The sequence below is a fragment of the Sorex fumeus genome, unplaced genomic scaffold (assembly GCF_029834395.1).
Source record: "Sorex fumeus unplaced genomic scaffold, SorFum_2.1 ptg000178l, whole genome shotgun sequence".
Taxonomy (NCBI): Eukaryota; Metazoa; Chordata; class Mammalia; order Eulipotyphla; family Soricidae; genus Sorex; species Sorex fumeus.
Genome location: NW_026606235.1, coordinates 168425 through 184972, shown reverse-complemented (window position 1 = coordinate 184972; position 16548 = coordinate 168425). Strand labels below are relative to the sequence as shown.

At 49.2% G+C, this 16548-nt stretch overlaps 1 protein-coding gene across 1 annotated transcript in view; it reads left to right on the top strand.

The window, feature by feature from the left end:
- The window catches only part of LOC130017135 (kinesin-like protein KIF3B), a 41145-nt gene extending 27450 nt beyond the window's left edge, over positions 1 to 13695 (top strand). Inside the window, exons 3-9 of the mRNA XM_056107834.1 lie at positions 3428 to 3529; positions 3932 to 4054; positions 4137 to 4255; positions 9436 to 9549; positions 10208 to 10313; positions 12286 to 12464; positions 13562 to 13695. Of these exons, the coding sequence (XP_055963809.1) occupies positions 3428 to 3529; positions 3932 to 4054; positions 4137 to 4255; positions 9436 to 9549; positions 10208 to 10313; positions 12286 to 12464; positions 13562 to 13655 (837 nt within the window). The 3' untranslated portion in view covers positions 13656 to 13695. The remainder of the gene's footprint in view (positions 1 to 3427; positions 3530 to 3931; positions 4055 to 4136; positions 4256 to 9435; positions 9550 to 10207; positions 10314 to 12285; positions 12465 to 13561) is intronic.
- The last annotated feature ends 2853 nt before the right edge of the window (positions 13696 to 16548 follow it).

Below are 16548 nucleotides of genomic sequence, written 5' to 3'. Positions count from 1 at the left end.
GCTCTCCCAACAGCTCCATGATCCTTCAATGAATAATACATTCATTGAATGAAAGTGGGGCCAGACAGCCACACATGCTAGGGGAAAAGGGAGCTCAGATAGAGAAGGGAGCACCAAATAAAGGGTGCTGGGAGGATCCTCCCAGGATGGGAGAAGCATGCTGAAAGTAGACTATAGACCAAACATGATTGCCACTTAATGCCTCTTTTGCAAACCACAACACCCAAAAAGAGAGAGAGAACAAAAGGGAATGCCCTGTCACAGAGGCAAGGTGGGATGGGAGTCATGGGGGGGGTGGAAGGGATACTGGGACCCGTGATGGTGGAAAATGGGCACTGGTGGAGGGATGGGTATTTGATCATTGTATAATTGAAACCCAAGCACAAACATTTGTAAGTCTACAACTGTACCTCATGGTGTTTCATTAATAAATATTAAAAAATTTAAAAAAAGAAAAAAATTTGAGGCCAGAGAGATAGTTGGTAGCGTACTTATCTTGCATGCAGCCAATCCAGGTTCTATCCCTGGAACCACGTAATGGTCCCCTGATCCCTGCCAGAAGTGATCCCTGGGCACATTTGGGTGTGGCCCAGAAACGAAAAAAAGAAAAGAAAATGGGAAAAAACCTTTGTCCGATTTGAAAATTTATTAATGGCTTCGAGGTGTTTTGTTTTGTTTTTTTTTTTTTTTAAAGATGATGACAGCACAAGGTGTAAAGGACAGCAGTAAGGCTAGCCCCCTCCAGGGCAGGACACAGCCGTCTGTGGCAGACTAGCCCTCGTCTCGGATCAGATGCTTCTCATTGTCTTGCTTGACTTTCGCCTTTTGCCATGTGTGTGTACCTCTGAGTAAAAGACGATTTTACCTTCACATACTTTTAACTTTTATGTAAATGAATCCCACTGTTAATAATCTGCTGCTGCTATTTGCGCGATGTTGTGTTCATGAAATCGATCCATATGGATGCTTGTTGCTGCAACTCATTATCACTGTGCTGAGAATTCTGCGGCACCTCGTTTTTCTGATGAATGGGTATTGTCTCTCTTTCTTGCTATGAGTGAACGTTTTTGTACTTGGCCTCAGGAGAACACGTTTGTACAAGAATTTCTGGTGTGAGGGTGGAAGAGACAGTATAGGAGGGAAGGCCCTCGTCTTGCATGCAGCTGACCTTAGTTGATCTCCTGCACCACGTATGATCCCCCAAGCACCTCCAGGTGTCACTCCTGAGCCCAGCTGTAATCGCCTCTGCATACTGCTGGGTGTGGCCCCCAAACCAAAGACAAAGCTTTTCTGGTCTGGCACAGCTGGATCCGAGGGTTTACCAAATGACAAGTCGTTGGAGCCAGAGAGAGCTGAAAGGCCTAGAGCACAGGCTTTGTAGCCAGAGACACGGGTTAGCTCCCAAGCTCCACATGGTTACCTGAGCTGTGCTCAAGTATCCAGCCCCTGAGCCAGGAATTGCCGCTAAACATAGGTAGGTGTGATCCCAAACAATAATAATAGTCATTATTATTAATAATAGTAAGTTGTTTTATAAACAACTATAACTTAAAGCTTCGAGACGAGTAGGATATGAGTTCTGGTTGCGACTCAATCTTCCCAACACTTGCGATCATCAGACTAGCTTTCGCCCATCTGGTAGCTATAAAATTCTCTCTCATAATCGTTTTAACTCACAGTACCTGATTCTACAATTGCCAGGACAGTTTTGGGTTGTTTTTAGTTTGTTTCTTGTTTGGGGCCACACCCGGCAGTGCTCAAGGCTTACTCCATCTCTGTGCTTAGGGATCACTCCTGGTGGGGCTCAGGGGACCATGTGTGTCATGGGGGGTAGAGCACAGGTTGGCCTTGTACAAGGGAAGTTCCGCTGTACTGTCTCTCTCACCCTGCAGAGCAGTTTCATCACACTAGGTGCTCCCAGGGAACCCAGATGCCAGCCCCTGAGGGAGGCCAGTGGCTGAGGCGTGTTGCCGAGCGAGGTGCTGGCCTCAGGGGCAGTCTTGTTCCTGGTGGCAGGATGTACTGTTCCATCAGTATCCCATCCTGCCCTGACACAGGGCTCCAGGGAGAGTGCCTAGCCAGCCAGGGACAGGCCACAAGGGGGTGACACTGCTTGACCACAAGCCAGAATTCCTTCTCATTGAATTTATGCAGACTTTGATTTCTACTCTTAAATCGTACCCAGGTTTATGAATTTAAAAAATGACCAGTGGGGCGTTTGCCTTGCAGCGGCAGACCAGAGTTCGATCCTGGCATCCCATATGGTCCCCTGAGCATGGCCAGGAGTAATTCCTGAGTGCAGAGCCAGGAGTAACCCCTGAGTATCTCTGGGTGTGACCCAAAAAGCAAAAAAATAAATAAAAATGAATAAGTGATCTCTTTCTCACCTTCCGCTTTTCCCACTGTGAGGCTGTATTTGTTTTTTGGCCCCGTCGTCCCCCTTCTGACCCAGGTACCAATGTGCTTCTGAGGCAGCAGCCTTAAGCCTCGCAAGCCTGAGACTTTGGAGACCAGATGTGAAATGGAGTCGCCTCATACAGCACAGTTAGGGGCTGCTGCCTTCCGGGGAGGGGTTCTCTGTGGGGTTCCGTGGTGACAGATGCCACTTCCTACCCACTCCTGCACTTGCAAGTCCCCAGTTCCCCCGTTTTATTTGTCTGCTGGGGTTTGGAATTCCATTTGTTCTCCAAGCCCAGGAGTCCATGGCCTCTAAGCAAGCAGGGGCCTCTGTGAGGCGAGACTCAGCATCGCCGCAAGTCCTGGACTCTCGGGTCATTTGTGGGTGGCAGGGAGAAGTACTTTTCTCTCCCAACTTCTGGTGCTGTTAGACGATACAGCAAACCATTTGAGAGCGAGAAGGGGCATGCAGGGCCGGTATTCTAGTCCAGCTCCTTGGGAAGAGGAAGCAGCCTCCAAGGGCACCGCAAAGGACAGTGCAGGGCTACCGTGAACGTTCCTAGTATTCAGAAGTGAAGGCTGTGGACTGTTAAGATTCCGTGTTTTTCAGGTCAAGGCGCTCCCTGACTTTTGCTACTATCGAAATAGTGCAGTCTCTCAGCCTCTGAATAGCCAAACCCAGGGCAGTCTCCGACATCCACACTCTGTCTCCTGGACATTTCCGCAGAGATGCCCGTAGCCACCCAGATCCTACTTTTTCCCCATCGTCAGACTCCTAGCAGTTCACCTTGCTGCCTGGGCTCCCACTCCCTCTGGGCCCCGCCAGTTCCCACACCTCTGCCTCTTGCCTCAGCAGGATCTGTGGGGCCCCGTCCACTTTCTCTCCAGCACCACTCCCAGCCAGGGCCTTTGAAACAGCTTCCTGTCTGGTCTCTCTCACGCAGCAGGCGCCTTTGTGAGGCCTCCCTTTGAGGAGATAGGTTCTCAGAGAGACCATTCACCAAACAGCTTTTGCCTCTTTCTCACTCAGGCTATGGAAAGTAAGCTGCTTGTTGGAGGAAAAAATATAGTAGATCATACAAACGAGCAGCAGAAAATCCTGGAACAGAAACGGCAAGAGATTGCGGAGCAGGTAACTCGGCATGCCTTTGTGGGGAGAATAGGGTGGAGTAAGGCACATTAATGAACAAAGCAGGGGCTAGAGCAATAGCACAGCAGGTAGGGCGTTTGCCTTACATGCGGCCGACCCGGGTTTGATTCTCAGCATCCGATATGGTCCCCCGAGCACCGCCAGGAGTGATTCCTGAGTGCAACGTCAGGAATAACCCCTGAGCATCGCCGGGTGTGACCCAAAAAGAAAAAAATTAACAAAACAAATCTGATGTGTTAGATTCTAACAAGGGGGGAGAACGAGTGTCACCTCGCCCTGGCAGGAGGCGCTGGTCTGGAGCACCCCGCCCCTTGCTCTCCTGCAGACATGGGCTCTCGGCCGTAAGGTGCATTTTGTTTTGTTTTGTTTTGTTTTAAATTTCAGAAACGTCGAGAAAGAGAAATCCAGCAACAAATGGAAAGTCGAGATGAGGAAACCTTGGAACTTAAAGAGACGTACAGCTCATTGCAGCAAGAGGTGGACATCAAGACCAAAAAGCTCAAAAAGGTACAAAGGGAGAGGGCAGGGCAGAGGCGTGCGAGACCCGGGGGATGGAGCCCCGCTCACCCGCCTCTCCCCGGGCCTCCAGCTCTTCTCCAAGCTTCAGGCTGTCAAGGCAGAGATCCATGACCTCCAAGAAGAGCACATCAAGGAGCGGCAGGAGCTTGAGCAGACACAGAATGAGCTCACTAGGGAGTTGAAACTCAAGTAAGTGCGGGCACCGGTTAAGGAGCACAGCAGGAGTGCAGGCCCGTTATTCTTCCCCAGCCTGTCGCCTCAATAAAATCACTTTCCTTCTCTGGGTCCCATCATCCCGCTGGATGGCATCCCCCGACGCCCCTCAGTCTCCTGCCACGCTGTTTATTTAAGCGTGTGTGTGTGTGTGTGTGTGGTTTAGGGCGTTACCCAGTGGTTCCCAGGGCTTCTCCCTCGCTCTGTACTCTGGTCACTCCTGGCGGGGTTTGGGGAACCAACCCTATATGGTGCTGGGGATCCAACCCAGGTTGGCTGTGTGTAAGGCTCACTCTCTAACTGCTGTACTAATCCCTGCAGCCTCTTAAAGCTTTTAAAGTTCTGGTCTCATCTTTAATCTCTCGATGAAAGAGGGAACCTTTATTAACTTTTCTAAGTTTTAGAATTTTCTACCTTTTAGAATTTTTTAAGAGGTATAATGAACACTCAGCTACCCATCACCCAGATTCAGTGATAAATAACTTTTTGTCATCTATCTTTTAGAAAAACTTTTCCATTTTTTTGCCACACCCGGCAGTGCTCAAACTCACTTATTGCAGTGCTCAGAGAACTGTGTGGTTCTGGGAATCAAATCCCAGGGCTTTTTGTTTTGGGGCCACATCCAGTGATACTCAGGGCTGACTCCTGACTCTGCGCTCAGGGATCACTCCTGGCAGGACTCAGGGGACCTTATGTGGTGCTGGCAACTGAGTCTGGGTAGGCTATTTACAGGGCAAATATCTTAACGCCTTTACTGTCTGGCTCCAGACCAGGGTTTTGGGTCATTTCCTTGACTTCATCATTGTTTTCACTGATCAAATATTATGGTATTTTATATATACAATTAATTGACTTATCCATTTGTTAGTTGATGGGTATTTGAACTGGACTGTGTCCACTCTGGCTGTCATGAGTATATTTTTTAATTTTGGGGCCACACACTGTGGTGCTTAGGGCTTACTCCTGGCTCTGTGTGCAGGGAACACTCCTGGCAGGGCTTGGGAAACAATATGGAGAACTAGGAATCACGCCTGGGTCAGCCACTTGCAAGGTCCCTGCCTGCTGTACTATATCTCCAGCCCCATATTAGAATGAATAATACTTTTATAAAAAATCACATTTTTATTGTTCATGTTTTTTATTTTGGTTTGGTTTGGGGGCCACACCCTGCAGTGCTCAGGGGGTACCACTGGCTCTGCACTTAGGGATTATTCCTGGTTCCTCAGGGGACCATATGGGTTGCTGGGGCTTGAACCCATGTAGTCCACATATAAGGCAAGTGTCTCTACTATCACGCCAGCCCCTAAGAGATAAGATTTTGTATGAACATGTTTTTATATCTCTAGGCATATACCTAGGCTATATACCCAATGGCCAGGTCATTGGGTAACTGTGTTAACTTGCTGAGGAACTGTCAAGCTGTTTTTCAAAATGGCACACCATTTTGCGTCTCTACCAGTTTCTTCATTTCCTTGTTGACACTTGTTTGCTCTAGAGTCCTAGTAGGTAAAGGCAGTATGGTGGTCTTGATTTGTATTTCTCTAATGTCTAATCATGTTGAGCGTCTTTTACATGCTGCTATTTACTGTGTGCCGTCTTTGGGGAGTAGTCCTTTGTCCATTATAAAATTGGGTTATTTGGGGCCTTATTTTATTTTTGAATTCTGAAAGGTCTTCATATATTCTGGAAACAAGCCCCCTATCAAATATGTGACTTGCAAATATTCATTTTGTAGGTTGCCTTTTGCTTTCTTGATTGATCTTTTGTTTGCAACACAAAAGATTTAATTTTGCAGGGCTTCTTTTTTTTTTTTGTTTTTTGGGGTCACACCCAGTGATGCTCAGGGGTTACTCCTGGCTCTGCACTGAGGAATCACTCCTGGCAGTGCCCAGGGGACCATATGGGATGTTGGGGACAGAACTCAGGTCATCCACCTGCAGGGCAGGTGCCCTCCCAGCTGTACTATTGCTCTGGCCCCAAAGGATTTTAATTTTGATGTAGCCCAGTATCTCTGTTTTATTTTGTAGCTTGAACTTAGGCTGTTGTATCTAAAATTTTTCTGCTCTGCATGGTGCACCTAAATTTACAAATTGAGTAATGTCAACTTTTCTTATTGTCCTCTTTTACTTAGTGTTTTCAGGGGTCATGCACGTTATGATGACATCGATACATCATTCCTTTTTATGGCCAAATATTATTCCTTTACATGATGTAACACATTTATCTTTCCATCCATTGATGGGAATCTGAGTTGTTTCTACTTTCAGATATTATGAAAATGTTGCTTTGAACACTTGTACATAAACTTTATCATAGACATGTTTTTATAGACATGTTTTTAGTTTTCTTTTTCCTTTTATTTCGGGAGGGGCCACACCGATTGGTGTTGTCCTTGTGGCTCTGTGCTCAGGGGTTACTCCTGATGGTCCTGGGGGTTGAAATCAGTAGAGTGTGTGCAAGGCAAGCACCTACCCCCTGTATTCTCTCTCAGATCCTGTTTTTAGATCCTTGTAGCTTATCTTGCAGCTAAGGTCTTACAGTTTCAGGTCTTATACTTAGGTCTGTGATTCATTCTGAGTTCATTCTGTGTGGTATGAGATAGTGCTCTAATGCGTTCTTTTGCAGGTAGTTGTCCAGTTGTCCCAGCACCATTTTTTTGAAAGCCTTTCATTGTGGGGCTGGAGAGATGGTATAGCTGACAAAGCACTTGCAGTGCATGAGGCTGACCCCAGTTCAACCCCCAGTACCCAGTGAGGTCCCTGCGCCTACTGGAAGTGATCCTTGAGTGCAGAGCCAGGAGTCAGCCCTGAGCACTGCCAGTTGTGGCTCCAAAACAAACAAACAAACAAACAAACAAACAAGCCTCACATGGCCTTTGCATGATAGTCAAAAATCAGCAGCCCTGGGCCAGAGAGATCGTATAGTGAGTAAGGTATTTACCTTCCAGGTGGCTGATCCCATTTCCATCCCCTGGCCCACGTATGGTTTCCCTGGCCATATTTAACAATTTTTATTTGGTGAGGTGGGGGCAGGAGGAAGCGGGGAGGGTCACCGCCGGCAATGCTCAGGGGTTAATCTTTGCTCTGCATGCAGGAATTAGTCCTGGAAACATTATGGGGACCGTATGGAATGCTGGGATCGAACCCAGGTCTGCTGCATGCAAGGCAAACACCCTACCCGAAGTACGATCACTCTGGCACCTTTAACACATTTCTGTATGGTTGACTTGTTGAAAGCTCTAGCTCCGAAAATCTCTAGAAATAGGCTTGATTTAGATTTGGTTGACCGCTGCTTCTGTGTGTTGTTAACTTTTAGCTCTGTCTTCCTTATTTCCCTTTCTCTGAGAACTAGCTCTGTTGCACTGATTCTCAGCCTTGTCTGAACACTGAATCATCTGAGGAGCTTTTTAATAGACTGATACTTAGACTTTAAGAGATGCATTGCCCTCGCCACTGGATGACTATTTGAAGGGCTTATTAAATATGATTGTTGACATACCCGGAGAGTCTAATTAAATGCCTCTGGGGTGGGGCTGAGAATCTGCATCTTTACCAAGGCCCAGTTGTTGCCCCTCCTGTTCCATGGGCATGCTTTGAGAATCTGTGGTCTGTCCTGAGGCCCAGAAGGGATAACTTTTCACAGCTCTATGAGATTAGAGTTAGCCTGACTTTGAGAACCACCGAGCTAATGGCTTTAACCAACAATGATCTGTAGATTCATTATTTTGTTACTGATTTCAAAATAGTCTTTTTCTATATCAATCCTGCCACAATATTGGGTGGAACTTTTCTTAAACATTTTTTTTTTTGTCCCACCCAATGGCGCTCTGGAGACCTTCTGGTGCCAGGGATCAATCCCAGGTCCTCTACACAATGAGTGTGCTCCTAGTTGAATGTTTGTTGAAAGAATATTTTAAAGTGATTTTTGTAGTGGCCAAGTTTTACCTTTGAAAATGAATCCTTAAAATTAAATCTATGTGTCAGAGATTTGTGTATTTGGAAAAAAGATGAAACCAAATAATTGCCAAGTGATCATAGTAATCTCTGGATATTGAAATTGTATATAATTTACGTTTTTACATCTTCTATTGTGTAAATAGGACCTTCCTAATCAAAAACTTATATGTAACATATATGTGTTGTGAGAAATAGATTTTTTTTTTAGTTTTTATTAGTGAAACACCATGAGGTACAGTTGTAGACTTACAAATTTTTGTGCTTGGGTTTCAGTTATACAATGATTGAGTACCCAGCCCTCCACCGGTGCCCATTCCCCACCTCCAATGCTCCCAGCATCCCTCCCACCCCCGCACCCCGAGAAATAGATTTCTTAAAGGTCAGATAAAGAGAAAATTTTATTCCTTCACATTGTTTTCTCCCTCCACCCCGCCCAAGGAAGCCATTTTCTACTTTATGTCTCTTACTTGTTTTTTCCATCACTGCCCCCTGTGGTATTTGCTGTGCCCCTCTTCCATTGGGTGTTATCCAGGTTGGAGGTTTGGTCAGCTGGAAGCAGTGAGGTGATAGGAGACAGTCCCCACTCGGTCCCCACTTGGTCACTCTCAGAGCTCGGGCTGAAGGCCTTTCGGTCTCGTGCTTGGGCCTGGGGTTAGACTGTGAGTGTCTAGGCTCAGCAGCAGTCCTGGGGCTGGAGGAAGGTGGTGTCATCAGAACTCTGCTTCTGGAAGGGATGGGCCAGGGTAGCAGCACCTGAGGCCTCCGATAGATACTTGGTCAGTGCATGTCAGCTGCCGCCCTCCTCACCCGTCACTGCTCCTCCCTGGAGTGGAGTGGCCGCTCCACATTCTTAGGACTGACCCCTGCCTGCCCCTGTCAAACCAAGGAATGCTGTATCATCTCAGGCAGGGACCAGATGTCATTTGTGATGCTTTGCTTATGGCGGCCCCATAGCATAACACTTAAACTGTCATTTATTTGTGGAGGGACTTGACTCTTTTTTTTTTTTTTTTGGGCCACACACAGTGGTGCTCAGGGCTTACTCCGGGCTCTGTGGAGTCGAACCTGGGTCAGCGGCATGCAAGGCAAGCTCCCTATCAGCTGTGCTATCTCACCAGCCCTAATGGGATCACTGTGTACATGCGAAACCAGAAAGCCCAAACTCCATCTGTACTCACCCATGTCTCTCTGCTCTTACAGGCATCTTATTATAGAAAACTTTATTCCTCTTGAAGAAAAAAGTAAAATTATGAATCGATCCTTTTTTGATGAAGAGGAAGATCATTGGAAGTTACATCCTATCACCAGACTGGAGTAAGTCTCTGTTAATTTCAGTTAGATCTTAAGGCGGGGAGAAGGCAAGGGACATTGCTTAGCCTCACATGGCCGGAGGGGAAATGTGAGAACCCCCGTTTCGTATAACTTAAAAGCAACTGCATTTCTCACTTGGCCCCAAGCCCACGAGTAAATGTTTGGTGATGAGCGTGGTCCTAGGAGTGGGCAGACTTTAATCTCAGTGAACTGGAGACCTCTCCCAGATTCCTGCGTGTCAGCTTCCCCAGCTGTGAGGTGACACATGCCGAACAGAACGGGGAGATAGTGTGGGTGTCAGACTGACCCCACGTAGACGGGATTTTTCCGTCTGATGCGGGAGAACTCCAGTCCTGCCGGGGGTGGGAGCCGTCTCCCAGGGCTACAGAGGGCAGAGTAGTGTAGAGCAATAGGCCTCTTGCCTGCAGTCCGAGTAAGCTGCAGACTGGAGGAAGACTTGGACAGTTCCACCTTGGAAGCTTCACAAGTTCACACGTGAATGAGAAACAACTCCTGAGCAGCTGCTGCCCCACTGGCGGGTCACCCTCACTCCAGAGTCACTGGTAGCTTCTGTCGCAGGCAGGCTCAGCCCCGTGTCTTCTGGGGACTGCTGCCCCAGCCCACTCTGGCCAGAGTCTTAACCTCTGCTGTCTCCTTCCAGGAACCAGCAGATGATGAAGCGGCCGGTCTCGGCAGTGGGATACAAGCGGCCGCTGAGCCAGCATGCCAGGATGTCCATGATGATCCGCCCGGAAGCTCGCTACAGGGTGAGATGCCGAGTCTGGCATTTATTTTGTTGTTTCGCTTTGGAGTCCCACCCAGTGCAGGGCTGGGGGTTGATTGAGCCTGGGCTTCTGACTTGAGCCAGGGCTCAGCACCTTGAGATCTCTCCCGGCCCTCTCCTCTCAGAGTTCAGGGGGCCAGAGCCATGATACCTGGGAGACCGAGTCAGCAGTGTGCAGGCAAGTGCCCTGTCCACTCTGCTATCAGTTCGCTCCTATATTAGGTTCAGAATAGAAGATTTTCGTTGAAATGTGTGTTTCTTTTTTCTGTCTTTGGACCATACCCAGGATATACAGGGGTCATTCCTGGCATGGTGCTCAGTTGTTGCTCCAGGCTGTGCTCTGGCAATAGTGTGGTACTGGGGAGCAAACATGGGCCTCCTACACGCAGCCTATTGAGCTAATTTTCTGATAATCATGAAAATATTTTAGAAGTGGGGACATAGCACAGAATCTGAACACCTCAATTCAATCTCAGCACTGGGTAGCCACCCTCCACCATGTCTATAGCACTGGTAGCCCACGAGCATTGCTGGGCTAGCCCATAGAATTGATCTGTTTGACCTAACTGACCAAGTCCCAGAGCCCCCTGAATGTTGTTTGAAAGAACCCCATTGCAATAAAATAAAATGCAAGGGTTTTTTTTTTAACATTTTTATTGAATCACTGTGAGATAGACCCTTACAAAGCTGTCACGATTGGATTTCAGTCATACAGTGTTCCAACACCCATCCCTCCACAGTGTACATTTCCCAGCACCACCAGTGTCCCCAGCTTCCTCCCATCACCCCCCACCCCCTTCCCCCGTCTACCTCTATGGCAGGGGCTTTTCTTCTCTGTCTGTCCCTCTCTCTGTCTGTCTGTCTCTCTCTCTCTCTGTCTCTCTCTGCTCCACATCCCCCCCCCTTTTTGGGCATTGTGGCTTGCAGTATTAATATTGAAAGGTTATCATGAATATCTCTTTACTTACTTTTAATACTCAGTTCTTATTCAGCATTTTTATTCATTTAAAATTAAAGTTTTTAAATGTTTGCAAATCTCTCTTGGTGGCCTAGGCAAAACAGATTAGAATAAGTTAGTTTCTTGGGTGGTGTTGTTCCCAACATTGGAATTACGAAGCAAAGAAAAAGAAAAAAAGATGTTTTAGTTGAGGTTTTATGTGGTGGGACGTATGTCAAAAATATTTTCTAGCAATTTCAGAGCATGCTTATTTTGCCAGAACTTTCTGTCTTGGACCAAAAAGCATGGTTTTATTTTATTAGGGAGCCACACATGGCTCCGGACATTTGTGGTTACAGGGAGAGAAGCTGCTCAGCAGCATGCCAGGCAAGTGCCTTGCCACTGGACTCTCATCCCTGGTTTTAAAGCTCACTGGTCACATATGTGGGTTCAAGGCAGTTAATGTGCAGTGATGGTTCTCAGGGGGTTACTTGGGGTGTTTCTGTTTGTTCGGGGGCCACACCCAGCAGTGCTCAGGGCTTACTCTTGGCTCTTCACTCAGGGATCATTCCTGGCAGGCTTAGGGGACCATATGGGATGCGGGGGATTGAATCTGGGTCAGCCACATGCAAGGCGAGCACCACATCCCCTAGGCTGTAAGTCCCCACGTCTTTATAAAGTACTTTGTATTTGCACAATGTCTGCAGATGAATGGGGCTTAACCCCAGGATTCCCATTAAGGCCTCTCTGCTCACTGTTTTTCCGAAAGGAACATAACCTAGAGATGAAAACAAAAATCATCTGTGGTACTGCCAGGACAGAAGTGATAAGAGGCAGGGACTGGGACGATAGCTCTGAAGTCTCGAGGTCCAGGCGGCCCCAGCACTGGCTCCAAGCATGGAGTCGCAGCCCATACATGGGCGCCCCCCCCCCCGCCTCGTTCCTAAAGGAGGTCGGGATTGCCAGTGCCCTCTCCTGATCGGAGCCAGCCGGACTGCTTATGGTTGTACTTTTGCAGGCAGAAAACATCGTGTTGTTAGAGTTGGACATGCCCAGCCGGACCACCAGAGATTATGAGGGCCCTGCCATTGCCCCCAAAGTCCAGGCGGCTTTAGATGCAGCCCTGCAAGATGAAGATGAGATACAAGTGGACGCCTCATCCTTTGAAAGCACCGCAAATAAGAAACCGAAGGCCAGGTGCGTGGACTCTGATGACCTGTGTTTGAGCAAAGTCAAACCAAGGTAAAGGGTAACACGGGTAACGCGTGTTCATCGTGGAGCAAACCAGAAAATACTCCCATATCGCGTCTAGGTCTATTCTTCTATTCCACAAATATCAGTGGTTCAGGCATTAGGCCTCGGGTCCTGAAGGCATATTGACCCATTTTCACCTCAAGAAGCAGGCTAGGGAACACGTCTTTGGTCCTCAGCAGGTAATATCTCAGTTCTAAGTACTTAAAAAAATTTTTTTCTACACGATTTCATGCAAATACTTGTAAAACTAGTATTACCCAAATCTCATTTTATAGATGAGAAAAGAAAGGCTTAGAGAATTTGGGGAAGTGGCCGGGAGTTTATTTGGTACTGAATTGGAAGTCCTGTCTTTCTGGGGTCAGGGATTAAGCTCAAAGCTCCAGAGCAGGCGCCTTGTCTGTGGGAGCCCTGGGTTGGCTCCCCAGCATGGCCTGGTCTCCTGAGCACTGCCAGGAGCACCCCTGAGCACCATGCTGAGAGCAGTACTTCAGACTCCTCAGGAGGTATCCCCAAACCAAAAGTAAAACCAAACAACAACAAAGATGAGAGAAATTTTGCCCGCATACGTAATACTTTTTACCAATTTGGGGAAGATGATCAAAAGGTTATTTTAGTTCTCTTATGTAGAAACTTCCTACGAGTCAGAAGCTCATCAAAAGCTTATCCCCCAAAGCTTGAGGCCTTAGAGTTGGCAGGTCATAGCAGCTTTTGCAGAGGGTCCAGCTGGGCCAGTTTAGTTTCCAGGTGAAAAAAGGACAGACTTTCGGACCACTAGTTAAAGACCAGATGGATAGTACAGCAGGTAAAGCTTGCCTTGAATGCAGCCGACCTGGGTTCAATCCCCGCATCCCGTATGGTGCCCTGTGCACTGCCAGGAGTGATTCCTGAGTGCTGAGCCAGGAGTTAGCCCTGTGCACTGTTGGGTGTAGCCTCGCCACTCACCACCCCCTCCAATAACAAGAAACGCCAGGGACCCTTAGTGGGAAAGCGTCGGAGCCGGAGATGGATGTGTAACCGAAACTTCTGCTTGACTTCTGCAGGCCTAAGAGTGGAAGGAAGTCGGGATCCTCCTCTTCCTCAGGAACCCCTGCATCTCAGCTTTATCCACAGTCTCGGGGGCTGGTTCCAAAGTAAAGCCAGCTCCTCCTCTCCCAGGGTGTAAACAGCATCTGCCTTCCGAGAGAAAAGAGGAGCGAAGACCCGCAGAGAGGACGCGAGCCCGGACTCAGCACCGTTCCCCTGGGGAGACGCCACGGCCTCTGCAGACTGACCCACTGAATCTGGCGGGAGTGTGCCGGTCCTCACCCGGCACCTGGCTCCTCGGGGAAATGCTCTTTACTCAGCGTCTCAGAAATGCACGGGGACGATACCTGCGAGAGCCCATGCGGAGAGCAAGACCCTGACCTTGCTGCCCCCGCCCGCACCCACCCGCCTCTCCCCGCTCCTCCTCTTGACACTGGGCTCCCGTCTTGTTGAACGAAAGGGCAGAATCAGGAGTCAGTCTAGCAGAACCAAGTCTTTGGAGCCTCAAATAAAATGACATTGAGGCTGAAGGCAAAAGCCCCAGCATTTGAATGGGTGTCTGCTCTTGTCGGTAGAAGTGAGCGTCCTTGCTGGGACCCCAGTCTGCAAAGGGCACAATCAGTCACCTGGCTTCTGGGCACCTCAGGAAGCAGTGGCTCTGCCTTTGGGAGCTCGGCGAGGCAGTCTTTTTCCAAAGAAGGTACCCGCCTTGCTCCCCAGGGATGCAGTGTCAGAAGCAATAGAAATAACATTCCCTTCACCTCCTTGGAACGTTCCGGGAACTAGCTTCTTTAAGTCCTCACAGCCATGACCACCCCTCCTGTTAAAAGACCTCAGTCTCTGAGCTGATGCCACGTCCACGCGCCAAGTCCTCGAGACTTCATTCGCCACCTTCTTGTCCCACACTTACCCCGAGCGTCCCTGCCTCGCCCCAGCCTCTGCCACAGAGTGTCCCCTGTGGGGGGCTCTGCCTTCCCCGAGGGAACAGGAGGCAGGGCCACAGAGGTCCAGGGGCCCCCGGGAAGATGGAATTTGTTTCGGACAGGCAGAGAGAGTGTGAGGGCGCCAGGCAGAGGCAGCCAGAGACGAGAGATGCAGGGCAGGGAGACGGGAAGGCAGCGAGATGGAAGCCGAGGTGCCCTGCCTGCCTTCAGCAGGAAAGTCACCCCACCCTGACCTGCAACCCCGCCCCAGGGAGCAGCTGGGTGACTGAATAGGCCCAGCGGGGCGTTAGGAGTTCCCGTTTACATTTACTAGTTTGGTTGTAAGTTTTAGTTCTTTGTATTCCTGAAATTCAGAGCTTCGTACCATGTTGCACCATGTTAGGTGGACCGTTACTCCTCCCTCACAAGAAGCTCAGAAGTCCTCCCTTTCTGGATGTGTTGCCCACAGGGTACCTGTGTTCCCTGAGTGTGTCCTCGTGTGCCTGTAAAAGAGAGACCAAGAACTTGCCCGCTTTTACAGTGACACTCACATGCAGTTGTTGCTTTTGTCTGTGTGAAGGGCCCATTGAATGACTAATCCAGGCAGGAAATGCTCCCATGTGTGCCGTCTGGGTCCCGGAGCCAAGCTTGAGGGGACAAGATGCCTCCCCAGTTCTGCCTCCCCTGGTAACCTTGCTGGCACGGTGCCCCGGGAGGCAGTAACTGGGGTCGGCCTTGAGTTACAGTTGAACTCCGCTGCTCCTTTCCCCGGGCACACGTCTGGGTCAGAACCCCTGGGAAGGTGGCGGTAGCAAGTGCAATGTCTTAGCAATCTGTACCCGAGCTCTGTCATCTGGATGCTTTGTCATCTTCCTCTAAGCCCGGGGCCCTTTGCAGTGACTCGCAGAGCCTCACGAAGCCTCATCCCATCTCTCCTAGGATTTTTGCAGAGAACTGACCTATTTGCATAGGGACCAGACAATGGGGGAGAGAGACAGCCTCCGACAGCTCTCAACCTGTCACACCTCTCTCTCTCATGCTCCAAAGTGAGTCTGAATTCTGCAGGCTGACAGTAATCACCTAGCCAGTCTGTGAGCTGAGAGCAGTCGATCCCGATGTCTGTTCTCACCAAGGGTGGGTAAGTGACCAGAGAACTTAACTAAGAAGGCAAAAGAAGGAAGCCAAGTTGTCAGGAAGGATTTTTAAAACACGGCCCAGAGGGGCTGTGTGGTGGTCTAAGAACCACGAAAAGAAATCCAGGGGTCGGGGAGCTGTTCCCCACCCCCCGCCCCCAGTCTCTGGTGCTTTAGTTCTCTTAAAACGGATCCGATCGATACTTGGTGAAGATAGTAGACGGTGTTGCTGCCACCAGCAACTTGCTGCTTTGGGCTCTGAAGCACGTGGAGGATGGACAAAGCCCACGAGGGAACCGGGCTTTTATGTCTAGAGCGATACTAGAATCTTCCAAGCTACCTGAGAACCTTTAGGCCAGCGACAGCTTGTGACGTCTGGAAGCAAGTCTAACGGATCTAAGCCGATGGTCCGGGAGGAGGAGTGTGAGACTGCCCTCCATCAGTGGGCATGTATCTGGTCTCACGATTTCGCCGGTGTCTCCCAGTCCCTTGGCTCAGAACCCAAGGCACACACCCTACGCCAGAAGCACTTTCTGCAGACTCTGACCCCATATCGGACTGTTCCCACTTGAATGCCCGCATGCTGCTTGAATGGCTCCACCCGCCTGCGTGGCCCAGATGCCCAAGAGTCCCGTGGTTCAGAAATGCGTCCCTCGCGTGACTCCTGGAAGTCCTCCCTCTCTGAATGTAGAATCGTTGCCAAGTTCCTGAGAAGTGTCCATTCCCTGTGTACACGGGAGACGTCAGCTCCGCCTCCCATTCCCCAGAAGGGCCAGGCTCCCCGGGAACCTTACCTCGGGCCATCCGAACACCATCAGTGAGTGAAAACGGGGCTACCAATATACTCTCAAAGCCATAATCAAAGTGCTCAGAGGGAACTGGGTAAGACGAGCGGGCCTGGCATTGTCTGTAGCGCAAGGTTTTGTCTTGTACTGTTCAGAAAACTAC